This window comes from Somniosus microcephalus, chromosome 1 (assembly GCF_052327205.1).
Source record: "Somniosus microcephalus isolate GS21.2 chromosome 1, FLI_Smic_1.0, whole genome shotgun sequence".
Taxonomy (NCBI): Eukaryota; Metazoa; Chordata; class Chondrichthyes; order Squaliformes; family Somniosidae; genus Somniosus; species Somniosus microcephalus.
In genome coordinates this window covers 208,868,002-208,890,076 of record NC_140987.1, presented here as the reverse complement: position 1 = coordinate 208,890,076, position 22,075 = coordinate 208,868,002, and the positions used below count along the sequence as shown (strand labels likewise).

At 42.5% G+C, this 22,075-nt stretch overlaps 1 protein-coding gene across 2 annotated transcripts in view; it reads left to right on the top strand.

Moving 5' to 3' along the window:
• Positions 1–22,075, top strand: part of xrcc4 (X-ray repair complementing 4) — a 583,131-nt gene that overhangs the window by 216,369 nt on the left and 344,687 nt on the right. For both annotated transcript variants that reach the window (XM_085989376.1, XM_085989378.1), the window contains exons 5-6: positions 72–224; positions 1,121–1,248. In XM_085989376.1, coding sequence (XP_085845502.1) covers positions 72–224; positions 1,121–1,248 — 281 coding nt within the window. The remainder of the gene's footprint in view (positions 1–71; positions 225–1,120; positions 1,249–22,075) is intronic.

Here is a 22,075-nt window from a genome sequence, read left to right as displayed (position 1 = left end):
AGCAAAAATGTTCTCGAGTATATAATTATTTGTTTTGCAAGTTCATGCTTCTTGCTGCATGTTCACTTTAGATTGGAGAAATATGTAAAGGCTAAAGAAGAGTTGGAGCAAGACCTCTATTCACGCTTCATCTTAGTGCTTAATGAGAAAAAGGCCAAGATTCGAAGTCTGCAGGAAAATTTGAAGTGCATTGATGAGCAAGCGGAACTCAGGAGTCAAAGCAGGTATTTGCTTAGGACTTGAGTGCTGTTGCAATTGCAGTCCATTGTGTTCATTTAGTATAGTAACAGCACTTATGTGCAGTATATACATAGTTGCAGGGCATCACAATTTTTTTATTTAATTGAAAAGTCGTTCCCTGAATAACATAAGCCTGAACAAAATCGCCTCCAATTTCCTTTAATTACTGGAATAGAGTGGCAGTTATATGTGTTGATCTTTAGAGCTTCTTGTCAGCCTTTTAGGTTTAACTAGGATGCTCCTCTCTAAGAATAACCTATGGCCCTGATTACACCCATAAAGCTAACTGTAAAGGCAAAGAAATGCAACAAACATTACATTATCATATCCCAATAGTTAAGGTACTTACTTTAGGAAGTATTTTTGAATTAAAGAGCATTGTGGGATATTTCTAATAACTAATTACAAAGGGTATTATTTATTAAACATGGTAGGTGGATCACTGCAGTCCAGTATAAAATACATTGAAAACTCCTATGTCACCTGGTCCTTCTGAGTTTTCCATGTTAAAAGTATTCACATGTCACCTGTTAGGCCTCTAGGTTGCATTGCGATAGGGGTTTCCAATGTTATTAAGTTATTACATATTCTGCCTGTGAACTAACATTGCGGGACTGACTCTCTTTATGTAGATTTAATCTTCTGCTTTCTTTGAGCCGATTAAGGTTACTACGAACTGAAAAAGGAGTTCAGAGCGGTATAGTGCTTTTCACTGAAAATGTTGGCTCAGAATAGCCTTTGGGTGTTATATGTTGTGATTATGCTGGGGCAGAACAATGATCAGGCTCAATTAAATGCTTCCTTCAAGACATCACAAATTTCAAGAGCAACGATTAAGACTTTTGGTAAACAAACTATTTCTGTGGGTTTCTTCTTTTAGGACTGTTGTTGCCACGAGCCAGGAAACGTCAGTAGTTGAGGAAGATTTTGATTGTAGCACTGATGAAGAAAACAAAGGCCATACCTCTGAAAACAGAATCTGGTCTCAACCTTCCACGTCAGCGAATGGTAAGGAAATGTGCTTCCCGTTTAATGTAGAGAGCAAGCCCCATTATGAGTTGGAGCGGACTATAATAAGCTGAATTGGGTTTTTATTATACAGTTCCTTGCAAATATAATCTGCTTTTTCACATCAAAAAATTGTCAACTAGAACCTACAGTTGGCGTGAAGCAATATGATCAATGTTTAATTGACTGCAAAAGAAACAAAGGAGGAGAGACACTGGAAACTATCAATAGTGGTTTTCTGAGGTTTCTTTGGGTAAACTTACTGTCCTGGGTTTGTAGTGTTATTTTCTATAAGTCCTCTTTACTAATAAAGCTGTCAATTGTTGGTTTGTTGGAAAAGCCTTTCCCTGACAATTGGTGCAGTGTGAAAACAGTTGCTTGAAAAACATTTACTCTTTTGGGGCATGTGTGTGAAAAGCTGTCCTTTTCAATTTAGACCTGAACCGTGTCCTTTTCTAATAACCATATAAAGAATTTATACCGGACTGCTATTTTAATGTGATTACACTTTCACAGAAAATTCAGTTCTGATCATTTGAGCCTGGTTATCGGACAAAATAAGTGCTTTCTACTAGAAATGTAAATTCACTTGTTTAGGTTTTTTATGCTAATAAATGAAATAATGAGCACTAAGGAAAGCTTTGGTTTATCCATTTCTCTTAAATGGAATGTCTGACATAGATAATTTGAAACCCAAATTGCAAATGTAGTAAATGGAGATCTACATTACTGGTTTTGAAACTTTCTATGTGAGGACCCCTGAAAATACTGACACGCACTTGGGGATCAATGGCAAATATCGACTCATCCCTGGGACCACCAGTCAGTGATGGAAAGGGAAAAAGTACAGGAAATGTTTTATATTTGTATACAGCAACAGAAACAACATGCTACTAAGTCGACAAGTACAGAATAAAATCCGATGGCAGACAGTATCTGACTACCTTACGGATTCATTGGAATCTCCCATTACCGCAGTTTGAAAACCTGTGATCCATATAAATCTTTACAAACTGCTAAGTTGTTATTTTTAGCATCTTATTTTCAGTCTTTGCAAGAACTTTCTGGTTCTATTCTCTGGTAATAGGCTATTATAAATCCAGTCAATTTTTTCTTATTTGTAAAAAAAAAGAAAAGCTTTTTATGAATCAGCATTTCCTTTTGTTTATATATGCTACTCGGCCCATATAAACATGCTTCTACAATTGCAAGTTGAAGTATAATTAGACATTCATCTACCTGCGTTTAGTTAAATTTTCCATTGCAGGTGCTCTTTTGCCAACCTTGGCATAGTAACAAAGAAGTCTTTTATTCACGCATGGTGCACAGGAAAAGTACCTAATATTGACTGATTGCTAACTTGTTGTAAAACTTGCAGTATTTAGCAACCTACCTTTTTTTGCTTGATATGTGTAGTCTGAGTACAGTTGTTGGATTCTTCACCTGTGGGGAGTGTTTTGGAGACTATGTTATAGTTTAAGGGAGTAAGAACTTAAAGATTGCAATGAACTCTTTCTGCAGAGCTCACCCTGGCTGAAACCAGCCAGAAGAACCAATATCTTCTTGCCAAGCTTTAAATTCTGGTACTGTGCCTTTATCTAACCAATTTTATCCTTCCTTGCCTGAGGGGGGAAGATTCATGCTGGGTTATGATTCCTTGAGTGCTAGCAGTGTTCTTGTGGCTTTTTCCGTGCGTCAGGTTAGATGGGAAGTGAAATCAGGCTATGTGACCATGGAGGAAGGGAGAGAGTGTCACAGCTGAATCCGATCCTGTCCTCTCCTGTTATTTACACATACACTTTCTAGCAGGAGGGAATGGTAGCAATCAGAAGGGGAAATCTTGAATGATTTTCCCTTCCTAAACTATGGATATCTAAATAACCAGGAATGAAATTTAAATCCTCCTGGTGCCAATGGCTCAGTGCCACACTCCATGGTGTCTATTATCGATTAACAGGAAGTCCCAGTACTGTACTAAAAGAGAAACACTGTTTTCACCAAGAAACCTTTGAAACCTGTCATTTTTTGTTCAACAGATTTCTAAACACAGTGCCTGCTGAGCTGGTTGTACATGATATCAAAGCTATGTGTTTGCAGTTTTAGAATGATTTGATAAATAGCTTCTTGTTTAATTAGACGTAGTGCTATTAATCATGAAACTCATTCCCATTATATGCCCATAAAGGGGAAGTCCCTCCTTCGTTTCATATTTAGAAATTAAGGAGTGATTTCCTGTCTGCTGGGCATTAAGATTCTTTACACATTTATTTGATGTTGCCTTCAATTACCACCCAGCTTGAAAGGATGCACTTTCCAACAAACAGCTTTACTTGCTGTTTGCAATAAATTCAGACACCCAATCAACATTTAGTTGTGATAAGCACAGCTTAGCACCTTAACGAGCAGGAAATGAACATCTTGACCCCTATAAACCACCAGGAAAATGATGATACAAAGTGCTGATCGTGCAGAAAATGGTGAGCAGCATGTTTTACTTAGGTGGAGGTTGCCCTCATTCTAGAAGAGGTAGTGTTGAGGAGGGAATCTCCACAAAGTAGTATGTGCGTTTCATGGAGGCCATAAAGTAGATATATTTAACACGCATTCTGCAATCTAGCTCTCCTTACGACTATCCCATGCCGCCTCCTCTATAGCTAGTTACTATTCCATGTCCTTGTCTTATACTAGATACTCACACATTGCAGTTTGCAATGGGTTATTTTGCCTACAAAACTGTGACTGCACTTTAAAAGCAATACATTGGCCGTGAAGTACTTTGGAAATGTGACATAAGGGGAAAAAAGAAAGACTTGCATTTATGTAGCGCCTTTCATGACCACTGGACATCTCAAAGCGCTTTACAGCCAATGAAGTGCTTTTGGCGTGCAGTCACTGTAGTAATGTGGGAATCCAGAATATAAATTCAAATGTGTTTGATCTGCCTGTCTTTCTTTCCTTCTCTTAGCCCTTTCTGTTGTATGTTCTTTTTACTACAACAACAATGTATTTATATAGTGCCTTTAATGTAGAGAAAAATGTCCCAAGATGCTTCGCACACGCGTAAGGAGAAAATGAATGCCGAACCATAGGAAGAGTGAACAAATGTTTGGGCGAAGAAGTGAGTTTTCAGGAGCATCTTAAAGGAAGAGGAGTGTAGGGAGGGAATTCCAGAGCATGGGGCATAGGTGGCAGTGGGATGGGCATGAGGTAGGAAGCAACAGTAGATTCACAGATGAATAAAGTGTGGCATGCAGAGAAAGCAAGCCTGTCCTATGGCAAGTAAACACATTTTGTAAATGTATATGTATTACGGTGATCATGGCACGAGCATCAAGGAAACTGCCAATGGCTCTGTCCATTGCTTCAACAAAAGAACATTTTTTAATATGTTGTTCTAATTTCATTTAATGTTCAAAGCATCAAGAAAACATCCACTAATTCACGTCACTGACTGTATGAACAACACAGGTGTTTTAGTCTCTTCCCCTGCACTTTGTTGGTTTAAATATTTGCAACAAAAGTAGAATTAGAAGCCAAATTTTACGGGAAGAATCTGTGAAAGGTATTGGCACTTTGGCCTAGCAAACCCATTCTATTTTGCTGACTAGCTTTGCACACCACCCCTATTTATCATCTGAACCCCCATCCTTTAAAGCCTTTGTCCAATTAATCAAGTTCTCGATGAAATATTATTTGATTGCCATCTGACCACATAATCCAAAGTGGTCTGCTTCACTGACATCCTGCCTGTGTGATTGGAATCTGTTGGCCAAAGTTCCTGATTCTGGATTTCCATAAATGTACTAATTTGTGTTTTTAGACTTAATTAAAATAAACTGAAAGCAGATGTAGTAAACATATCCTAGAGTGCCTGAAGTTGGCTTATTCTGTGCCAGTTATGTGCAGGAATGCTACGCAAGCAGCTGTTTTACAGACTGCTCCATATAACCTTGTACCCTTATCAGGTTAGGGAGGAAAATGGTCATTTTGATATCATGATGTATTGCCAGTGTAGTGGTTTACATCCTGTTGTTCTAACTGAGCTTGAGTGTTGTCCCACAGCAAGAGGAAACGCCAGAGGGCAAGTGAAGCAGTAAAGTTATTATTTTTATATACATCGTATGATGACTTCAACTTTAAATTATTTTTTAAGTGATCTATATTTGGTAGGATATGCTGTACCTTTCTGATGCTCAGCAGATCAGTCAGTTTTTACACAGTTAGACTGGAGAAGCCCCTTCATAGAACTGATAAAAATCAAAAAGATAAAAGCAGGTACATAGAGACACAGCTGGTGAGATTAATAGCTTATTAGTAATAATAATGGATATTAAAATGCTGGAACGAGATCTTAGTTTGCTGAATATTATACAAAGGTCAACTCAAATTAGTGAGCCAGATTTGGCATCATAATTGAAGGGAAAGCAGTTACTTCCATGTAATTAAAAAAGCAACACTGCTGAATATACAGAACATCTGAGCAGTGTCTTTCATTGATTGATGAGAAGCAATGCGATGCACTTTACAGGATCAAGAAATCCACTCATAACTTAGTGGGCTGAATTATCCTCTGTTATGCAGCTGCAAATCAGGTGGCGGAAATGAAGGAAGATTGGGCAGGGTGGCCCATCGGCATATCCCTGTCCTTGCTATGCCGAAGTGGATTTCCTTCCATCACACAGAAACATAGAAAAATTGGAGCAGGAGTGGGCCATTCTGCCCTTCGAGTCTGCTCCACCATTCAGTATGATCATGGCTGATCCTCTATCTCAATAGCATATTCCCACTCTCTCCCCATACCCCTTGATGCCTTTTGTTTCTAGAAATCTATCTAACTCCTTCTTCAATATATTCAGTGACTTGGCCTCCACAGCCTTCTGTGGGAGAGAATTCCACAGGTTCACGACCCTCTGAGTGACGAAATTTCTCCTCATCTCAGTCCTAAATGTCCTACCCTGTATCCTGAGACTGTGACCCCTCATTCTAGGCCCCCCAGCCAGGGGAAACATCCTCCCTGCATCCAGTCTGTCTAGCCCTGTCAGAATTTTATACATTTCAATGAGATCCCCTCTCATTCTTCTAAATTCTAGGGAATACAGGCCTAGTCGACCCAATCTCTCCTCATATGACAGTCCTGCCATCCCAGGAATCAGTCTGGTGAACCTTTGCTGCGCTCCCTCTATGGCAAGTATTTCCTTTCTTAGGTAAGGAGACCAAAACTGCACACAGTACTCCAGGTGTGGTCTCACCAAGGCCCTGTATAACTGCAGTAAGACATCCTTGCTCCGGTAGTCAAATCCTCACATGACACGCACTGCATGTAAATGAAGCTAGAGCGGAAAGGCCTGGGTTCCTGCATGATTTCCCTCCCTCCCACCACTGCCACCAGCAGAAGATGGGTGGTGTTATGTTGTGGAGCATCAGCAGATGGTTCGCTGAACCCCCTTTTTGAAGGAAAGGGGCCCAGTAGTGGATACCCCTCTCTTTTTCAAGGTATCAACTTCCGCTTCCTGGTCAATTGGCTCATAAAAATCTTTAATGCAACTTGAAAAAATGAATTCAGGGTTCTTCTGACCCTTTAATGTGGCTTTACTTCCTGGCAGCAGTAGGCTCCCTCTTGGTAGTAAAATTCCTGCAGAGAACCTGTGCTGAATAAATAATCAGGCCAAACCCAGGAAATGGGTCAGGTTGGGGCAGCAAACGTAAGTCCCACCCTGACTCTTCACCCCCTACTCCCCACCCCACCACTGGCAACAAAACGGCTCTGAAGGAAAATTCAGCTCAATCTGTCTATCACTGACAGTATCTTAATCATACTTTATTAGACTTTGTAAAAACATTCATTCTAGTTCAGCAGCGAGGCATTGCATGTCCTGATAGTAAATTAACTGCATACTTCATCAAAAGATTGCTTTCTTGTGATTGAGTCTCAACATGCTGCTTTCTACCTTTTTATTACGCCATCTGTACGTAATGCTCAAGCAGCAGTCTCCCTGATGCGATGAAACTCCTTATACAAAAACTCGTGATAGTGGGATTTTTGTTGCATGAGTAATGTTTAGTTATAGTATTTTTTCTTTGATTACTGATTTAAAATGGTTAAGCAATATATATTATTTCATGGGTTACACCATAGCAACATTAGTGGGGGACAGTGCAGTCTCTCTGAAGCACATGTTAAAGTTCAGTTGCCATCAGTGAAAAGATGATTGTGACTTAGGTCGAGAAATTCGTCTCGGGCGGTGGCGTAAAATGGGCGGTATCGGATCGCTCGCCCGTTATATGCAGTGCCTGATCTTCAGTACCATTGACTGTAATAGAACTGAATATCAGGCACTGCCATAACCGCTGTTATACACCAAGATGATTTTCTAGGCCTTTAGAACATAAGAAATAGGAGCAGGAGCAGGCCATTCGGGCCTGCTCCGTCATTCAATGAGATCCTGGTTGATCTTCTGCCTCAACTCCATTCACTGGCCCTATCGCCATATCCCTTGATGCCTTTACTAGTCAGAAATCTATCAACTTCTGTTTTGAATATACCCAATGACTGAGCCTCCACAGCCCTCTGGGGTAGAGAATTCCAAAGATTCACCACCCTCTGTGTGAAGAAATTTCTGCTCATCTCAGTCCTGAATGGCCTACCCTCTATCCTGAGGCTGTGGCGCCTGGTTCTAGACTCCCCAGCCAAGGAAACATTCTCCCAGCATCCATCCTATCAAGCCCTGTTATAATTTTGTATGCTTCAATGAGATCCCCCCTCACTCTTCTGAATTCAAGAGAATACAGGCCTAGTTTACTCAATCTCTTCTCATACAACAGTCCCACCATCCCAGGAATCAAACTCATGAACCTTAGTTGCACTTCCTCTATGGCAAGTGTATCCTTCCTTGGGTAATTGTACACAGTACTCCAGGTGTGGTCTCACCAAGGCCCTATATAATTGGAGTAACACTTCTTTACTCATGTACTCAGATCCTCTTATAATGAAGGCCAGCATACCATTTGCCTTCCTAATGGCTTGCTGCACCTGCGCATTCACTTTCAGTGACTCATGTACAAGGACACCCAGGTCCCTTTGAGCATCTGTATTTCCCAATCTTTCACCATTTAGGAAATACTCTGCCTTTCTGTTTTTTCCACCAAAGTGGATAACTTCACATTTATCCACATTATATTCCATCTGCCATGTTCTCGCCCACTCACTGAGCCTGTCGAGATCCCCTTGAAGCCTCTTCTCATCCTCTTTATACAAAGCTAGGTGGCAGTGTCATTTGTAATCAGCAAATTTGGAAATGTTACATTTAGTCCCCTCATCCAAATCATTGATATAGATTGTGAATAGCTGGGGCCCAAGCACCGATCCTTGCAGTACCCCACTAGTCACAGCCTGCCATCCTGAAAAAGTCCCGTTTATCCCTACTCTTTGTTTTCTGTCTGTTAACCAATTCTCAGTCCATGCTAGTATATTACCCCCAATTCCATGTGCCCTTATTTTATTCACCAACCTCTTGTGTGGGACCTTATCGAAGGCCTTCTGAAAATCCAGATACACCACATCTACTGGTTCCCCTTTGTCTACTCCACTAGTTACATCCTCAAAGAACTCCAATAGGTTTGTCAAACAGGATTTCCCTTTCATAAATCCACGTTGACTCTGCCCAATCTTACTATTATTTTCTAAGTGCCCAGTTATTGCATCCTTTATAATAGATTCCAGCATTTTCCCAACTACTGATGTGAGGCTAACAGGTCTGTAGTTCCCCGTTTTCTCTCTTCCCTCCTTTCTTAAATCGTGAGGTTACATTTGCTATCCTCCAATCTGCAGGAACCGTTCCAGAATCTATAGAATTTTGGAAGATGACAACTAATGCGTTCACTATCCCAATGGCCACCTCTTTCAAAACCCTAGGATATAGGTCATCCGGTCCTTGGGATTTATTGACTTTTAGTCCCATTAATTTTGTTAGTACTGTTTTTTTACTAATAATAATTTCTTTAAGTTCTTCATTCTTGCAACACCCTTGGTTTTCTCGTATCTGGGAGGTTTTTTGTGTCTTCCTCCATGAAGACAGAAACAAAATATTTATTTAATTTCTCTGCCATTTCCTCATTCCCCATTATAAATTCTCCCGTCTCTGACTGTAAAGGACTTACATTTACCTTCGCCAACTTTTCTTTTTCACATACCTATAGAAGCTTTTACAATCTGTTTTTATATTTTTTGCTAGTTTGTGCTCATATTCCATTTTCCCTTTATCAATTTCTTGGTCCCCCTTTGCTGATTTCTAAAAAGATCGCAATCCTCAGGCTGACCGCTTTTTCTGGAAACTTTGAGCTTCCTCCTTTGACTTAATACTAGCTTTAATTTCTTTTGTTAGCCATGGTTGGATCACTTTTCCTTTTGGGTTTTTATGCCCTAGAGGAATATATGTTGCAAATTATGCATTATTTCCTTGAATGTTAGCCATTGTATGTCCACTTTCATACCTTTTAGTGTAGTGTCCCAATCTACCAGGGCCAACTTGTCCCTCATACCCTTGTAGTTTCTTCTGTTTAGATTGAAGACCTTAGTTTCAGATTGGACTACATCACTCTCAAACTTAATGTAAAATTCAATCATATTATGGTCACTTGTCCCTAAAGGCCCCTTTACCACAAGATTATTGATTAGCCCTTTCTCATTGCACAGTACCAGATCCGGAATAGCCTGTTCCCTGGTTGGTTCCTCCACATACTGATCCAAGAAACCATCTCGCATGCATTCCAAGAATTTGCCCTCCACACCATTAGTGGTAATTTGATTTGCCCAGTCAATACAGGAAACTTTGTGCTATCCAGCACCGATGGGACCGAGCTGTTGCCGTCCCATCAAAACTGCCGGACAAACCAGTGCTAATGTTGAAACATACGGAGATTTTGAGCTCCGTATCTGGCAACAAACCCACAGCTTCTAAACAGTCGGCCGTACCTTGCAAGCGTCTCTGTAGCTTAGCAACAGCTTCAGCGAGACCTTGCAGAGCTTGACTGGTGGGGAAAAAAAGCAACAAAAAGAAAAAAACCTAACAAAACGGCTCCTGATTTTTGCCGGTGGCTTGAGCATTCTGGACAGTTAACCTCCGGATAAACCAAAGTTTCCTGCATGTAGATTAATTAAAGTCCGCCATGATTACCATATTGCCCTTGTTACATGCACTTCTAATGTCTTGATTGATACTGTGCCCTACATTACCAGTACTGTTTGATGGCCTACACACAACTCCCACCAATGTTTTCCGCCCTTTGCTGTTTCTTAGCTCCACCCTGACTGATTCCAGTTCTACATCACGATCTGCCGAGCCAAGATCTTTATCTCTACCATACCGATCTCATCCCTTATTAACAGCGCTACGCCACCTCCTTTTCCTTTTTGTCTTGTCCTTCCTAAATGTTGAGTACCCTGGAACATTCAGTTCCCAGCTTTGATTACCCTGCAACCATGTCTCTGTAATGGCAATTACATCATACCCATTTACTTCTATTTGTGCCATTAGTTCATCTACCTTGGTGCGAATGCTACGTGCATTTAGATAACGTGCCTTCAACTTTGCCTGTTTAATATTTTTATGCACTTTGACCCCTCTTTACTGTTGGCCTTTGTTTCTGCTCCCTACTAGTTTTGCTGACTAGTTTTCTAACTTGCACTTCCAGCTTTGTTTCTCTCCGTTCTGGGCCCACACTTAGGTTCCCAGCCGCCTGACAAACTAGCTTAAATCCTTCCCAGCAGCACTAGCAAACCATCCTTTGAGGATATTGGTCCCGGTTCTGCCGAGGTGTAACCTGTCCAGCTTGTAGAGGTCCCATCTTCCCCAGAATCGGTCCCAATACCTCAGAATTTAAATCCCTCCCTCCTACACTATCTCTCCAGCCATGCATTCATCTGGTCTGTTCTCCTATTTCTGCTCTTGCTTGCACGTGGCACTGGGAGTAATCCTGAGATTATTACCTTTTGAGGTCCTGCTTTTTAATTTATTCCCTAGCTCCCAATATTCTGCTTGCAGGACAGCGTCCCTCTTTCTACCTATGTCGTTGGTACCGATATGGACCACGACCTCTGGCTGTTCACTCCCCCTTCAGAATGTCCTGCAGCCGCTCAGTGACATCCTTGACCCTGGCACTAGGGAGGCAACATACCTTCCTGGAGTCACGTCTGCAGCCACAGAAACGTCTGTCTGTTCCCCTTACGATAGAATCCCCTATCACTATTGCTCTCCCACTCTTTTTCCTCCCCTCCTGTGCAGTTGAGCCACTCATAGTGCCATGGACTTGGCTCTTGCTGCATTCCCCTGAGAAACCATCTCCCCCAGCAGTATCCAAAATGGAAATTCTGTTGGAGAGGGAGATGGACCCAGGGCACTCCTGCACCACCTTCCTAGTTCTTTTACTCTGTCTGGCGGTCACCCATTCCCTTTATGCATGTGCACTCACTTGCGGTATGACCACCTCGTTAAACGTGCTATCCACGTAGATCGCAGCCTCGCGGATGCTCTACAGTGACTCCAGCCGCAGCTCCAGACCCGAAATGCGGATTTCGAGTAGCTGCAGCTGCAGACGCTTCCTGCACACGTGTTCGCCCTGGACACCGAAAGTGTCCCTGACTTCCCACATAGCACAGGAGGACCACTCCACGCTGCTGAGCCTTAATTTACTCCCTTTACTTCCTCTAAATTAAAGAATATTAAATACACTACTGACCTTACCTCACTTTACACACTACTTACTCTAAACTAGAGTCCTTACTTTTACTTTAACGACTGGACTGTAAAAATACTCACCAGGTCCGACTTACCAATCAGCTCCTTTCCTGGTTGTGACATCACTTTAGCGGTGTTGCAGTTGTTGTTTGACTGTTCCCGCTCTCTGACTCTTTCCTGGGTGTAAAGTAAGAACCAATTCCTGCAGGGTGAAATGTTAGGGAAAGCAAAGGCGAAGCAAGGGAGCTCCTCCTTCCACGCCTCACCCACCTAACTCCCTCACTCACCCAACACCCAGCACTCTGTTCAAACCGCACTCAGTACAAATCGCTCTGCGAAGCCTGTTTTTATAGGCCCTTAAACAAGGGAGCTGGCTGAGCCCTGCTACAGGAATACCAGCTTAACCTAGTTTCCCTAATTTACTGCGTTCAGCTGCTCTGAATTATCCTCTGCCTTCTCCGGTGCTGCCGACTCCTTTCAGGTCCGCTGTCCTCTGTCTCCTGCGCTCTTTATCCTTTGCCTTCTCCGGGGCTGCCGACTCCTTTCAAGTCCTTAGAGTGTAGCTTTACTGCCAAAAGATGTGAAACACCTTCAGGTGCTGTCTTGTACTGCTTGGCTTTCACACTGTCTGGAATATAAATCCATTTGGCAATGAATGCAAGTTTAAAAAATGCTCAGGTGATCCTTTGGATTTCCTGGTCACTGTATAAACTTAGTAATGTCATGAGAAAGCAGATACTGCCTTTCGCACTCTTGATTTTAAAAATAGCTTGCAGGATAGCAACAGTTCTCCTATAGGCCTGAGTGCTCGTCACAGCCTGCAGAATAACTCTAGTCTTGCTGTCTATGCTTATCGCTCTACAGATATCAGTAGTACGGCTAAAGCCTTATAAAGCACATGGTAGAAGATGGAGCTAGGATATATCACAGAATCACAGAAACCCCACAGTGCAGATAAAGGCCATTTCGGCCCATCGAGCCTGCACCGACACATATCCCACCCGATCCCTGTAACCCCTACACCAACACATGTCCCACCCTATCCCTGTAACCCCACGTATTTAATCCCCCTAACACTAAGGGTCAATTTATCATAGCCAATCAACCTAACCCGCACATCTTTGGACTGTGGGAGGAAACCAGAGCACCCGGAGAAAACCCACGCAAACACGGGGAGAATGTGCAAACTCCACACAGACAGCCACCCGAGGCCGGATTCGAACCCGGGTCCCTGGCGCTGTGAGGCAATAGTGCTAACCACTATGCCACCGTGCTGATATAGTTGGAGTAAATGATGTCATGGGTGCTGTTTTACATCAGAAAGCAATGTCACGTTATGCTTGATAAGCAAAGCTCCAGTTTTCTGTGATTCCTTTACTCTCCCTTTAATTTGACCTATTTATGCTCTTTAAAAAAATAATCAAATTTTCTCTCTTTGATTTTGGTGCACTCTATTTAAAAAAAAAAAAAAAAAAATCAAACTAAAGGTATGGGGGTGGAAAAAATAAATTCTAATCCTGCCTATTCAGAGAGAATCAGACACGACACTGATAAGCAAGGACAATGCTTGTCTGAATCAGAAGTGGTCGAAGAGGTGGTCGGACTGGAATAAGGCCAGTGAGAAGTTGGATTAATTTGTGTTATGCTAGAATGACTCAGTCTAAGATTTGGTGTACACTTTTAAAGATATTGGCTATGGGCCAATGACATTTAATATCAAAAACCGAGTTACTGGGCAGAAGCATTTATTTTGCAGCAATTGAGGAATCCATCCAACTTGGGGGGGAGGGGTGGGGGGTGAAATCTCCCTGAATGATCAAAATAACCACAGTAATGCAAGGAAAACCCTCTGGTTGGGATTCCAGAGGGAGGTAAGACCCACTTTCCATCTTGTTACTGAAAATTGTGCCAGGATTGCTTGACTTGTCTCTTTGAATCAAAACTGTGAGGGGGTGATGAGTTGCGTGCTGTTCCTTTAGCTAGCAAAGTTTAACACAATTGAGGTGTTTCAGAGAATTGTAGTGAATACTAAGGTAAATCAGAAGCTCTGCTTGCCTGCAAATTGGCCATAATACCAGGATCCCTACTACTGCCTGAGGAATCTTTTTATGTTTAGCCAACTGGACAAGACATGTAGACATTAGGCCAATTAGTAGCTTATCTCTAGTCTTTCAAATAATCAGGAGCGACTGCAAACCAATATGGTAGGTATATTGTGTTTAATCAGAGTTTAAGACAGAATATAATATGCTAGTTATACAGCAAAAACATAGAATCATAGAAAAATAGGAGTAGGCTATTCGACCCTTCGAGCCTGCTCCGCCATTCAATATGATCATGGCTGATCCTCTATCTCAATAGCATATTCCCACTCTCTCCCCATACCCCTTGATGCCTTTTGTTTCTAGAAATCTATCTAACTCCTTCTTCAATATATTCAGTGACTTGGCCTCCACAGCCTTCTGTGGGAGAGAATTCCACAGGTTCACGACCCTCTGAGTGACGAAACTTCTCCTCATCTCAGTCCTAAATGCCCTGAGTGTGTGACCCCTCATTCTAGGCCCCCCAGCCAGGGGAAACATCCTCCCTACATCCAGTCTGTCTAGCCCTGTCAGAATTTTATACGTTTCAATGAGATCCCCTCTCATTCTTCTAAACTCTAGGGAATACAGGCCTAGTCGACCCAATCTCTCCTCATATGACAGTCCTGCCATCCCAGGAATCAGTCTGGTGAAACTTCGCTGCACTCCCTCTATGGCAAGTATATCCTTTCTTAGGTAAGGAGACCAAAACTGCACACAGTACTCCAGGTGTGGTCTCACCAAGGCCCTGTATAACTGTACTAAGACATCCTTGCTCCTGTACTCAAATCTTCTTGCCATGAAGGCCAACATACCATTTGCCTTCCTAACTGCTTGCTGCACCTGCATGTTTGCTTTCAGTGACTGGTGTACAAGGACACCGAGGTCCCTTTGTACATCAACATTTCCCAATCTATTACCATTTAAATAATACTCTGCCTTTCTGTTTTTCCTACTGAAGTGGGTAACTTCACATTTATCCACGTTATACTGCATCTGCCATGTATTTGCCCACTCACTCAACTTATCTAAATCCTCAAAAAACTCCATTAGGTTTGTCAAACACGATTTCCCTTTCATAAATCCATGTTGACTCTGTCTAATCCCATTGATATACTACCGTGACAAGCAGCTGGTACCAGTCCCGAACGGACAGACAGCTGGCGTGCGTGAACAATTCTCTGGCTTGCAGCCTCTCTTCCCCTCGTCAAGAACCTCCGAGTTGGTGAGCATGGGATCACTCTCGAAAGAGTGTCCAACCAGCCCAACTTCTGCTTGGCACTTACCTCCAATGTCTGTGTGGGCAAGCCCTCAGGGTGTTACTTTTATTCTCTTTTTAGGGGTGGGCCAATGGCCAAATTATTGACAAGACCATTTACCCTATAGAGGTTCCCCATAAACCTCAGTACCCAATGGGACGTCGAGTTCTTTATCTCAATTTTTGGATGAAAGCCCTCCCCTATAGGGGTCTCATGATTTCAGTCAATTTGTCTTATTGTTTAATCTTTCTGAAGGTTCTTCCTTTGGAATTTGTGTCTTATCTCCCTGGTACAATTGGTACTAGGCCTGGCCATGTCCCCTTTCAATCATGAGGCCCAAGCCAGAGCTGTCCCACTTCAGCCGGTCGTGTTATCAATTTCATCTAGTAAACCGCTCCATCCTGAGATGGATACGTTAACCTCCCTAAATTCCTTCCGTTCTAAGTCTTTTTATAGTAATTAACTTTTAATTATCTTCACCAGCAGTTTTGTTAAGCTAACTCCAATTCCTACCGTAGCATTATGAGGTTCTTGCTGCCTGTGTGGATGAGGGAAAAGCCTGCACAATGGATGAGCAAGCTGATCATGGCACCATGTTGCAGGAGGCCATTCAAGTGGGGGGAGTGAAAGGGAATGTAGTTATGGTGGGGGACAGTATAGCCGGGGGGATAGATGCTGCTCTCTGCAGCCGTGACCGAGAGGTCCGAAGGTTGTGTTGCCTGCCCGGTGCCAGGGTTAAAGACATCTCACGGCTGGAGGAGAACTTGGAGTGGGAGGGGGAGGATCCAGTTGTCATGGCCCACATAGGAACCAACGACATAGGTAGAACTAGGAATGAGGTTCTTCTGAGGGAGTTTGAGGAGCTAGGATCCAAATTAAAAAGCAGAACCTCAAAGGCAATAAGCTTTGGATTGTTATCTAAACCACACACAAATTGGCATAGGGACAAACAGATTAGAGGTTTAAATGCATGGCTCAAACAGTGGTTGGGAGGACGGGGTTTCAGTTCATGGGGAACTGGCACCAGTATTGGGGAAAGAGAGAGCTGTTCCGTTGGGACGGGCTCCACTTAAACTGGGCTGGGACCAGTGTCCTGGTGAACCGAATAACTAGGACAGTGGACAGGGCTTTAAACTAATGAAGGGGGGGTGGATGGGAGGATTCAGGAAAGAGTAAATTTAAAAGCAGCGAGAGAAATGTCAAGGCTCGAGAGCAGAGTAGAGTTTGGGGTAAAAATAAGCAGAAACATAGAAACATAGAAGATAGGAGCAGGAGTAGGCCATTCAGCCCCTCGAGCCTGCTCCGCCATTCGATGAGATCATGGCTGATCATCCAAACTCAGGATCCCGTACCTGCCTTCTCCCCATATCCCTTGATACCTTTAGCTCTAAGAAATATATCTAACTCCTTCTTGAATATATTTAAAGACTTGGCCTCAACCGCCTTCTGTGGTATAGAATTCCACAGGTTCACCACTCTCTGGGTGAAGAAATTCTTCCTCATCTCTGTCCTAAATGGCTTACCCCTTATCCTTAGACTATGACACCTGGTTCTGGACTCTCCGACCATCGGGAACATTCTACCTGCATCTAGTTTGTCCAGACCTGTCAGAATTTTATAAGTTTCGATGAGATCCCCTCTCATTCTTCTAAACTCCAGCGAGTGTAATCCCAATCAACCCAATCTCTCCTCATACGTCATTCCTGCCATCCTAGGGATCAGCCTTGTGAATCTTCGCTGAACTCCTTCCATGGCAAGAACATCCTTCCTCAGATAAGGCGATCAAAACTGCACACAGTACTCAAGGTGTGGTCTCATCAAGGCCCTGTACAACTGCAGCAGGACATCCTTGCTCCTGTACTCAAACCCTTTCGCTATGAAGGCCAACATACCATTTGCCTTCTTCACCGCCTGCTGCACCTGCATGCTTACCTTCAGTGACTGGTGCACAAGGACACCCAGGTCTCGTTGCACTTCCCCTTCTCCCAATCTAGTGCCATTCAGATAATAGTCTGCCTTTCTGTTTTTGACACCAAAATGGATAACCTCGCATTTATCCACGTTATATTGCATCTGCCACGCTTCTGCCCATTCACCCAACCTGTCCAAATCATCCTGGAGTTTCTCGATATCCTCCTCACAGCACACACGCCCACCCAGCTTTGTGTTGTCTGCAAATTTGGAGATATTACATCTAGTTCCCTTATCTAGATCATTAATGTATATTGTCAATAGCTGGGCTCCAAGGACCGATCCCTGCGGTACCCCACTAGTCACTGCCTGCCACTCGGAAAATGACCCGTTAATTCCTACTCTCTGCTTTCTGTCCGCCAACCAGTTCTCTATCCAAGTCAATACCTTGCCCCCAATCCCATGTGCCTTAACTTTACACGCTAATCTCTTATGCGGGACCTTATCGAAAGCCTTTTGAAAGTCCAAAGACACTACATCTACTGGTTCTCCCTTATCTATTTTCCCAGTTACATCCTCAAAAAATTCCAGTAGATTAGTCAAGCACGATTTACCTTTTGTAAATCCATGATGACTTTGTCCGATCCTGTCACTGTTTTCCAACTGCTCAGCTATTACATCCTTTATAATGGACTCTAGCATTTTCCCCACTACCGATGTCAGGCTTACCGGTCTGTAATTCCCCGCTTTCTCTCTACCACCCTTTTTGAATGTTGGGGTAACATTAGCTACCCTCCAATCCATGGGTACAGTTCCAGATTCCAGTGAATTTTGGAAGATGATCAGCAATGCATCTACTATTTCTAGGGCCACCTCCTTAAGTACCCTAGGATGTAGATTATCAGGCCCTGGGGATTTATCGGCCTTCAATCCCGTCAATTTCCCTAACACCATTTCCCTGCAAATACTGATTTCTTTCAGTTCCTCCCTCTCATCAGACCCTATGTTCCCCGGCATCTCTGGGAGGTTATTTGTGTCATCCTTTGTGAAGACAGAACCAAAATATAATTGGCCTGCCATTTCTTTGTTCCCCATTATAACTTCCCCTGTTTCTGACTGCAAGGGACTTGCACTTGATTTCACTAATCTTTTTCTCTTCACATATCTATAAAAGCTCTTAGTCAGTTTTTACATTCTTAGCAAGCTTACTTTCATATTCTATTTTCCCCTTCTTAATTAATCCCTTTGTCCTCCTTTGTTGAATCCTAAACTGCTCCCAATCCTCAGGGTTACCGCTTTTTCTGGCCAATTTATATGCCCTCTCCTTGGATCTTATGCTATCCCTTGTTAGCCACGGTTGAGTCACCCTTTTTGTTTTATTCTTATCCCAAACTGGGATGAACAACTTCTGTAGTTCATCCATGCGGTCTTTGAATGTTTGCCATTGCCTATCCACCGTCAACCCTTTGAGTGACATTCCCCAATCAATCCTACCCAATTCGCACCTCATACCATCGTAGTTTCCTTTATTTAAATTCAGGACCCTAGTCTCCGAGTCAACTACTTCACTCTCCATCCTAATGAAGAATTCTATCATATTATGATCGCTCTGACCCAAGGGGCCTCGTACAACAAGATTGCTAATTAATCCTCTCTCATTACATAATACCCAGTCTAAGATGGCCTGATCTTTGGTTGGTTCCTCGACATATTGTTCCAGAAAACCATCCCGTAAACATTCTAGGAATTCCTCCTCCACAGTATTTTTACTAATTTGGTTAGCCCAATCTATATGTAAATTAAAGTCACCCATGATGACTGCTGTGCCCTTACTGCATGCTTCTCTAATTTCCCTTTTAATGCCATCCCCAACCTCCGTATTACTGTTTGGAGGTCTATATACCACTCCCACTAACGTTTTCTGCCCCTTGATATTTCTCAGTTCTACCCATACAGATTCCGCATCATCAGAGTTAATATCCTTCCTTTCAATTGTGTTAATCCCCTCCTTAACCAGCAATGCTACCCCACCTCCCTTTCTTTTTTGCCTATCCTTCCTAAATATTGAATACCCCTGGATGTTGAGTTCCCAGCCTTGTCTACCCTGGAGCCATGTTTCTGTAATCCCAATCAAATCATATTCGTTTACCTCTATTTGCACAGCGAATTCATCCACCTTGTTCCGAATGCTCCTTGCATTAAGACACAAAGCTTTCAGGCTTGTTTTTTTAACGCTCTCAGACCTATATGAATTATTATTTACTGTGACCATGTTTGATTTAAACCATTGAGTTCTTTGCCGTCTAATTTTGTTTTTCTCCTTCCTGTCTTTTGCTTTTTTCCTTGTTTCCCTTTCCTCTGTCTCCCTGCTCAGGTTCCCAACCCCTTGCCACTTTAGTTTAAACCCTCCCCAACAGCACTAACAAACACTCCGCCTAGGACATCGGTCCCGGCCCTGCCCAGGTGCAAACCTCTCCCAGAACCGGTTCCAATGTCCAAGGAATTTGAATCAGTTGGGTGGAGCTAAGAAACAGCAAGGGGGAGAAAACATTGGTGGGAGTTGTTTATAGGCCCCCAAACAGCAGTTGTAATGTAGGGCAGAGGAAATGAGAGGTGCATGTAACAAGGATAATACTGTAATCATGGGGGACTTAAATCTACACATAGACTGGGCAAACCAAATTTGCAGTAATAGTGTGGAGGACGAATTCATGGAATGTATGCAAGATAGTTTTCCAGATCAGTATGTTGAGGAACCAACTAGGGAACAGGCTATTTTAGATCTAGTATTGTGTAATGAGAAAGGGTTAATTAATAACCATGTAGTAAATGGACCTTTAGGGAAGACCATAATATGATAGAATTTTATATTAAGTTTGAAAGTGATTTAGTTAAATTTGAAACTAGGGTCTTAAATCTAAACAAAGCAAACTACGTAGGTATGAGGGGCGAGTTGGCTAAGGTAGATTGGGAAACTACATTAAAAGGTATGACAGTAGACAAGCAATGGCTAGCATTTAAAGAATGAATACATAATTTACAACAAATATAGGTTCCTTTAAGGCACAAAAACCTCACAGGAAAAGTGGTTCAACCATGACTAACAAGTGAAGTTAAAGATAGTATTAGATCAAAGGAAGAGGCTTATAATGTTGCCAAAAAGAGTAGTAAGCCTGAAGATTGGGATAATTTTAGAATTCAAAGGAGGACCAAGAAATTGATAAAGAAGGGGAAAATAGAATGTGAGAGTAAACTAGCGAGTGACATAAAAACAGACTGGAAAAGCTTTTACAGGCATGTAAAAAGGAAAAGCTTAGCGAAAGTAAATGTGGGTCCCTTACAGGCTGAGACAGGAGAAATTATAATGGGGAATAAGGAAATGGCAGAGAAATTAAACACATAGTTTGTGTCTATCTTAGAGTCAAAACAGCACAGAAGGAGGCCATTCAGCCCATCGAGTCCATGCCTGTCTTCACTGAAGAAGATGCAAGAAACTTCCCGGAAATAGTGGAGAACCAAGGGTCTAGCGAGAATGAGGAACTGAAAGAAATTAGTATTAGTAGAAAAATAGTACTGGAGAAATTAATGGGACTGAAAGCCAATAAATCCCCTGGACCTCATGGCCTACATCCTCGGGTTTTGAAAGAGGTGTCTGTAGAGATAGTGGATGCATTGGTTGTTATTTTCCAAAATTCCATAGATTCTAGAACTAGCAAATGTAACCCCACTATTTAAGAAAGGAGGGAGAGAGAAAACAGGGAACTACAGACCAGTTAGCCTGACATCAGTAGTAGGGAAAATGCTAGAATCTATTATTAAGGACGTGGTAACAGGGCACTTAGAAAATAGTAATACGATTGGGCAGAATCAACACGGATTTATGAAAGGGAAATCGTGTTTGATGAATCTGTTAGTTTTTTGAGGTTGTAACTAGAAGAATAGATGAGGGGAAACCAGTGGATGTGGTGTACTTGGATTTTCAGAAGGCATTCGATAAGGTGCCACACAAGAGGTTATTAAACAAAATTAGGGCTCATGGGATTGGGGGAAATATACTAGCATGGATTGAGGATTGGTTAACGGAGAAAACAGAGTGTAGGAATAAACTGATCATTTTCGGGTTGGCAGGCTGTAACTAGTGGGGTACGACAAGGATCCGTGCTTGCACCTCAGCTATTCACAATCTACATCAATGATTTGGATGAGGGGACCAAATGTGATACCGGTTGAGCATCCCGAATCCGGCAACCGAGGCCGAGCCGGTTTTCGGGTTTTTCCGGACTTCGGAACGTGTTTCTGATGTCCGAAGTCCGGAAACGCTCGAGCCCAGGTTGTGCTATTTCCGGTTTTTGGCAAGCCTCCCTCAGGGTGTCTGGATTCCGGAACTCCGAATTTGGGATGCTCAACCTGTATATCCAAGTTTGCTGATGATACAAAGCTGGGTGGGAATGTAAGTTGTGAGGAGGATGCAAGGAGGCTTCAAGGGGATGTAGACAGGCTAAGTGAGTGGGCAAGAACATGGCAAATGGAATATAATGTGGAGAAATGTGAAGTTATCCACTTTGGTAGGAAAAATAGAAAAGCAGGGTATTTTTTAAATGGTGAGAGATTGGGAAATGTTGGTGTTCAGAGTCACCTGGGTGTCCTTGTACACGAATCACAAAGTTAACATGCAGGTACAGCAAGCAATTAGGAAAGCAAATGATATGTTGCCCTTTTTTACAAGAGGATTTGAGTATAAGAGTAAAGACGTCTTACTGCAATTCTATAGAGCCCTGGTGAGAACATACCTGGAGTATTGTGTACAGATTTGATCTCCTTACCTAAGGAAGGATATACTTGC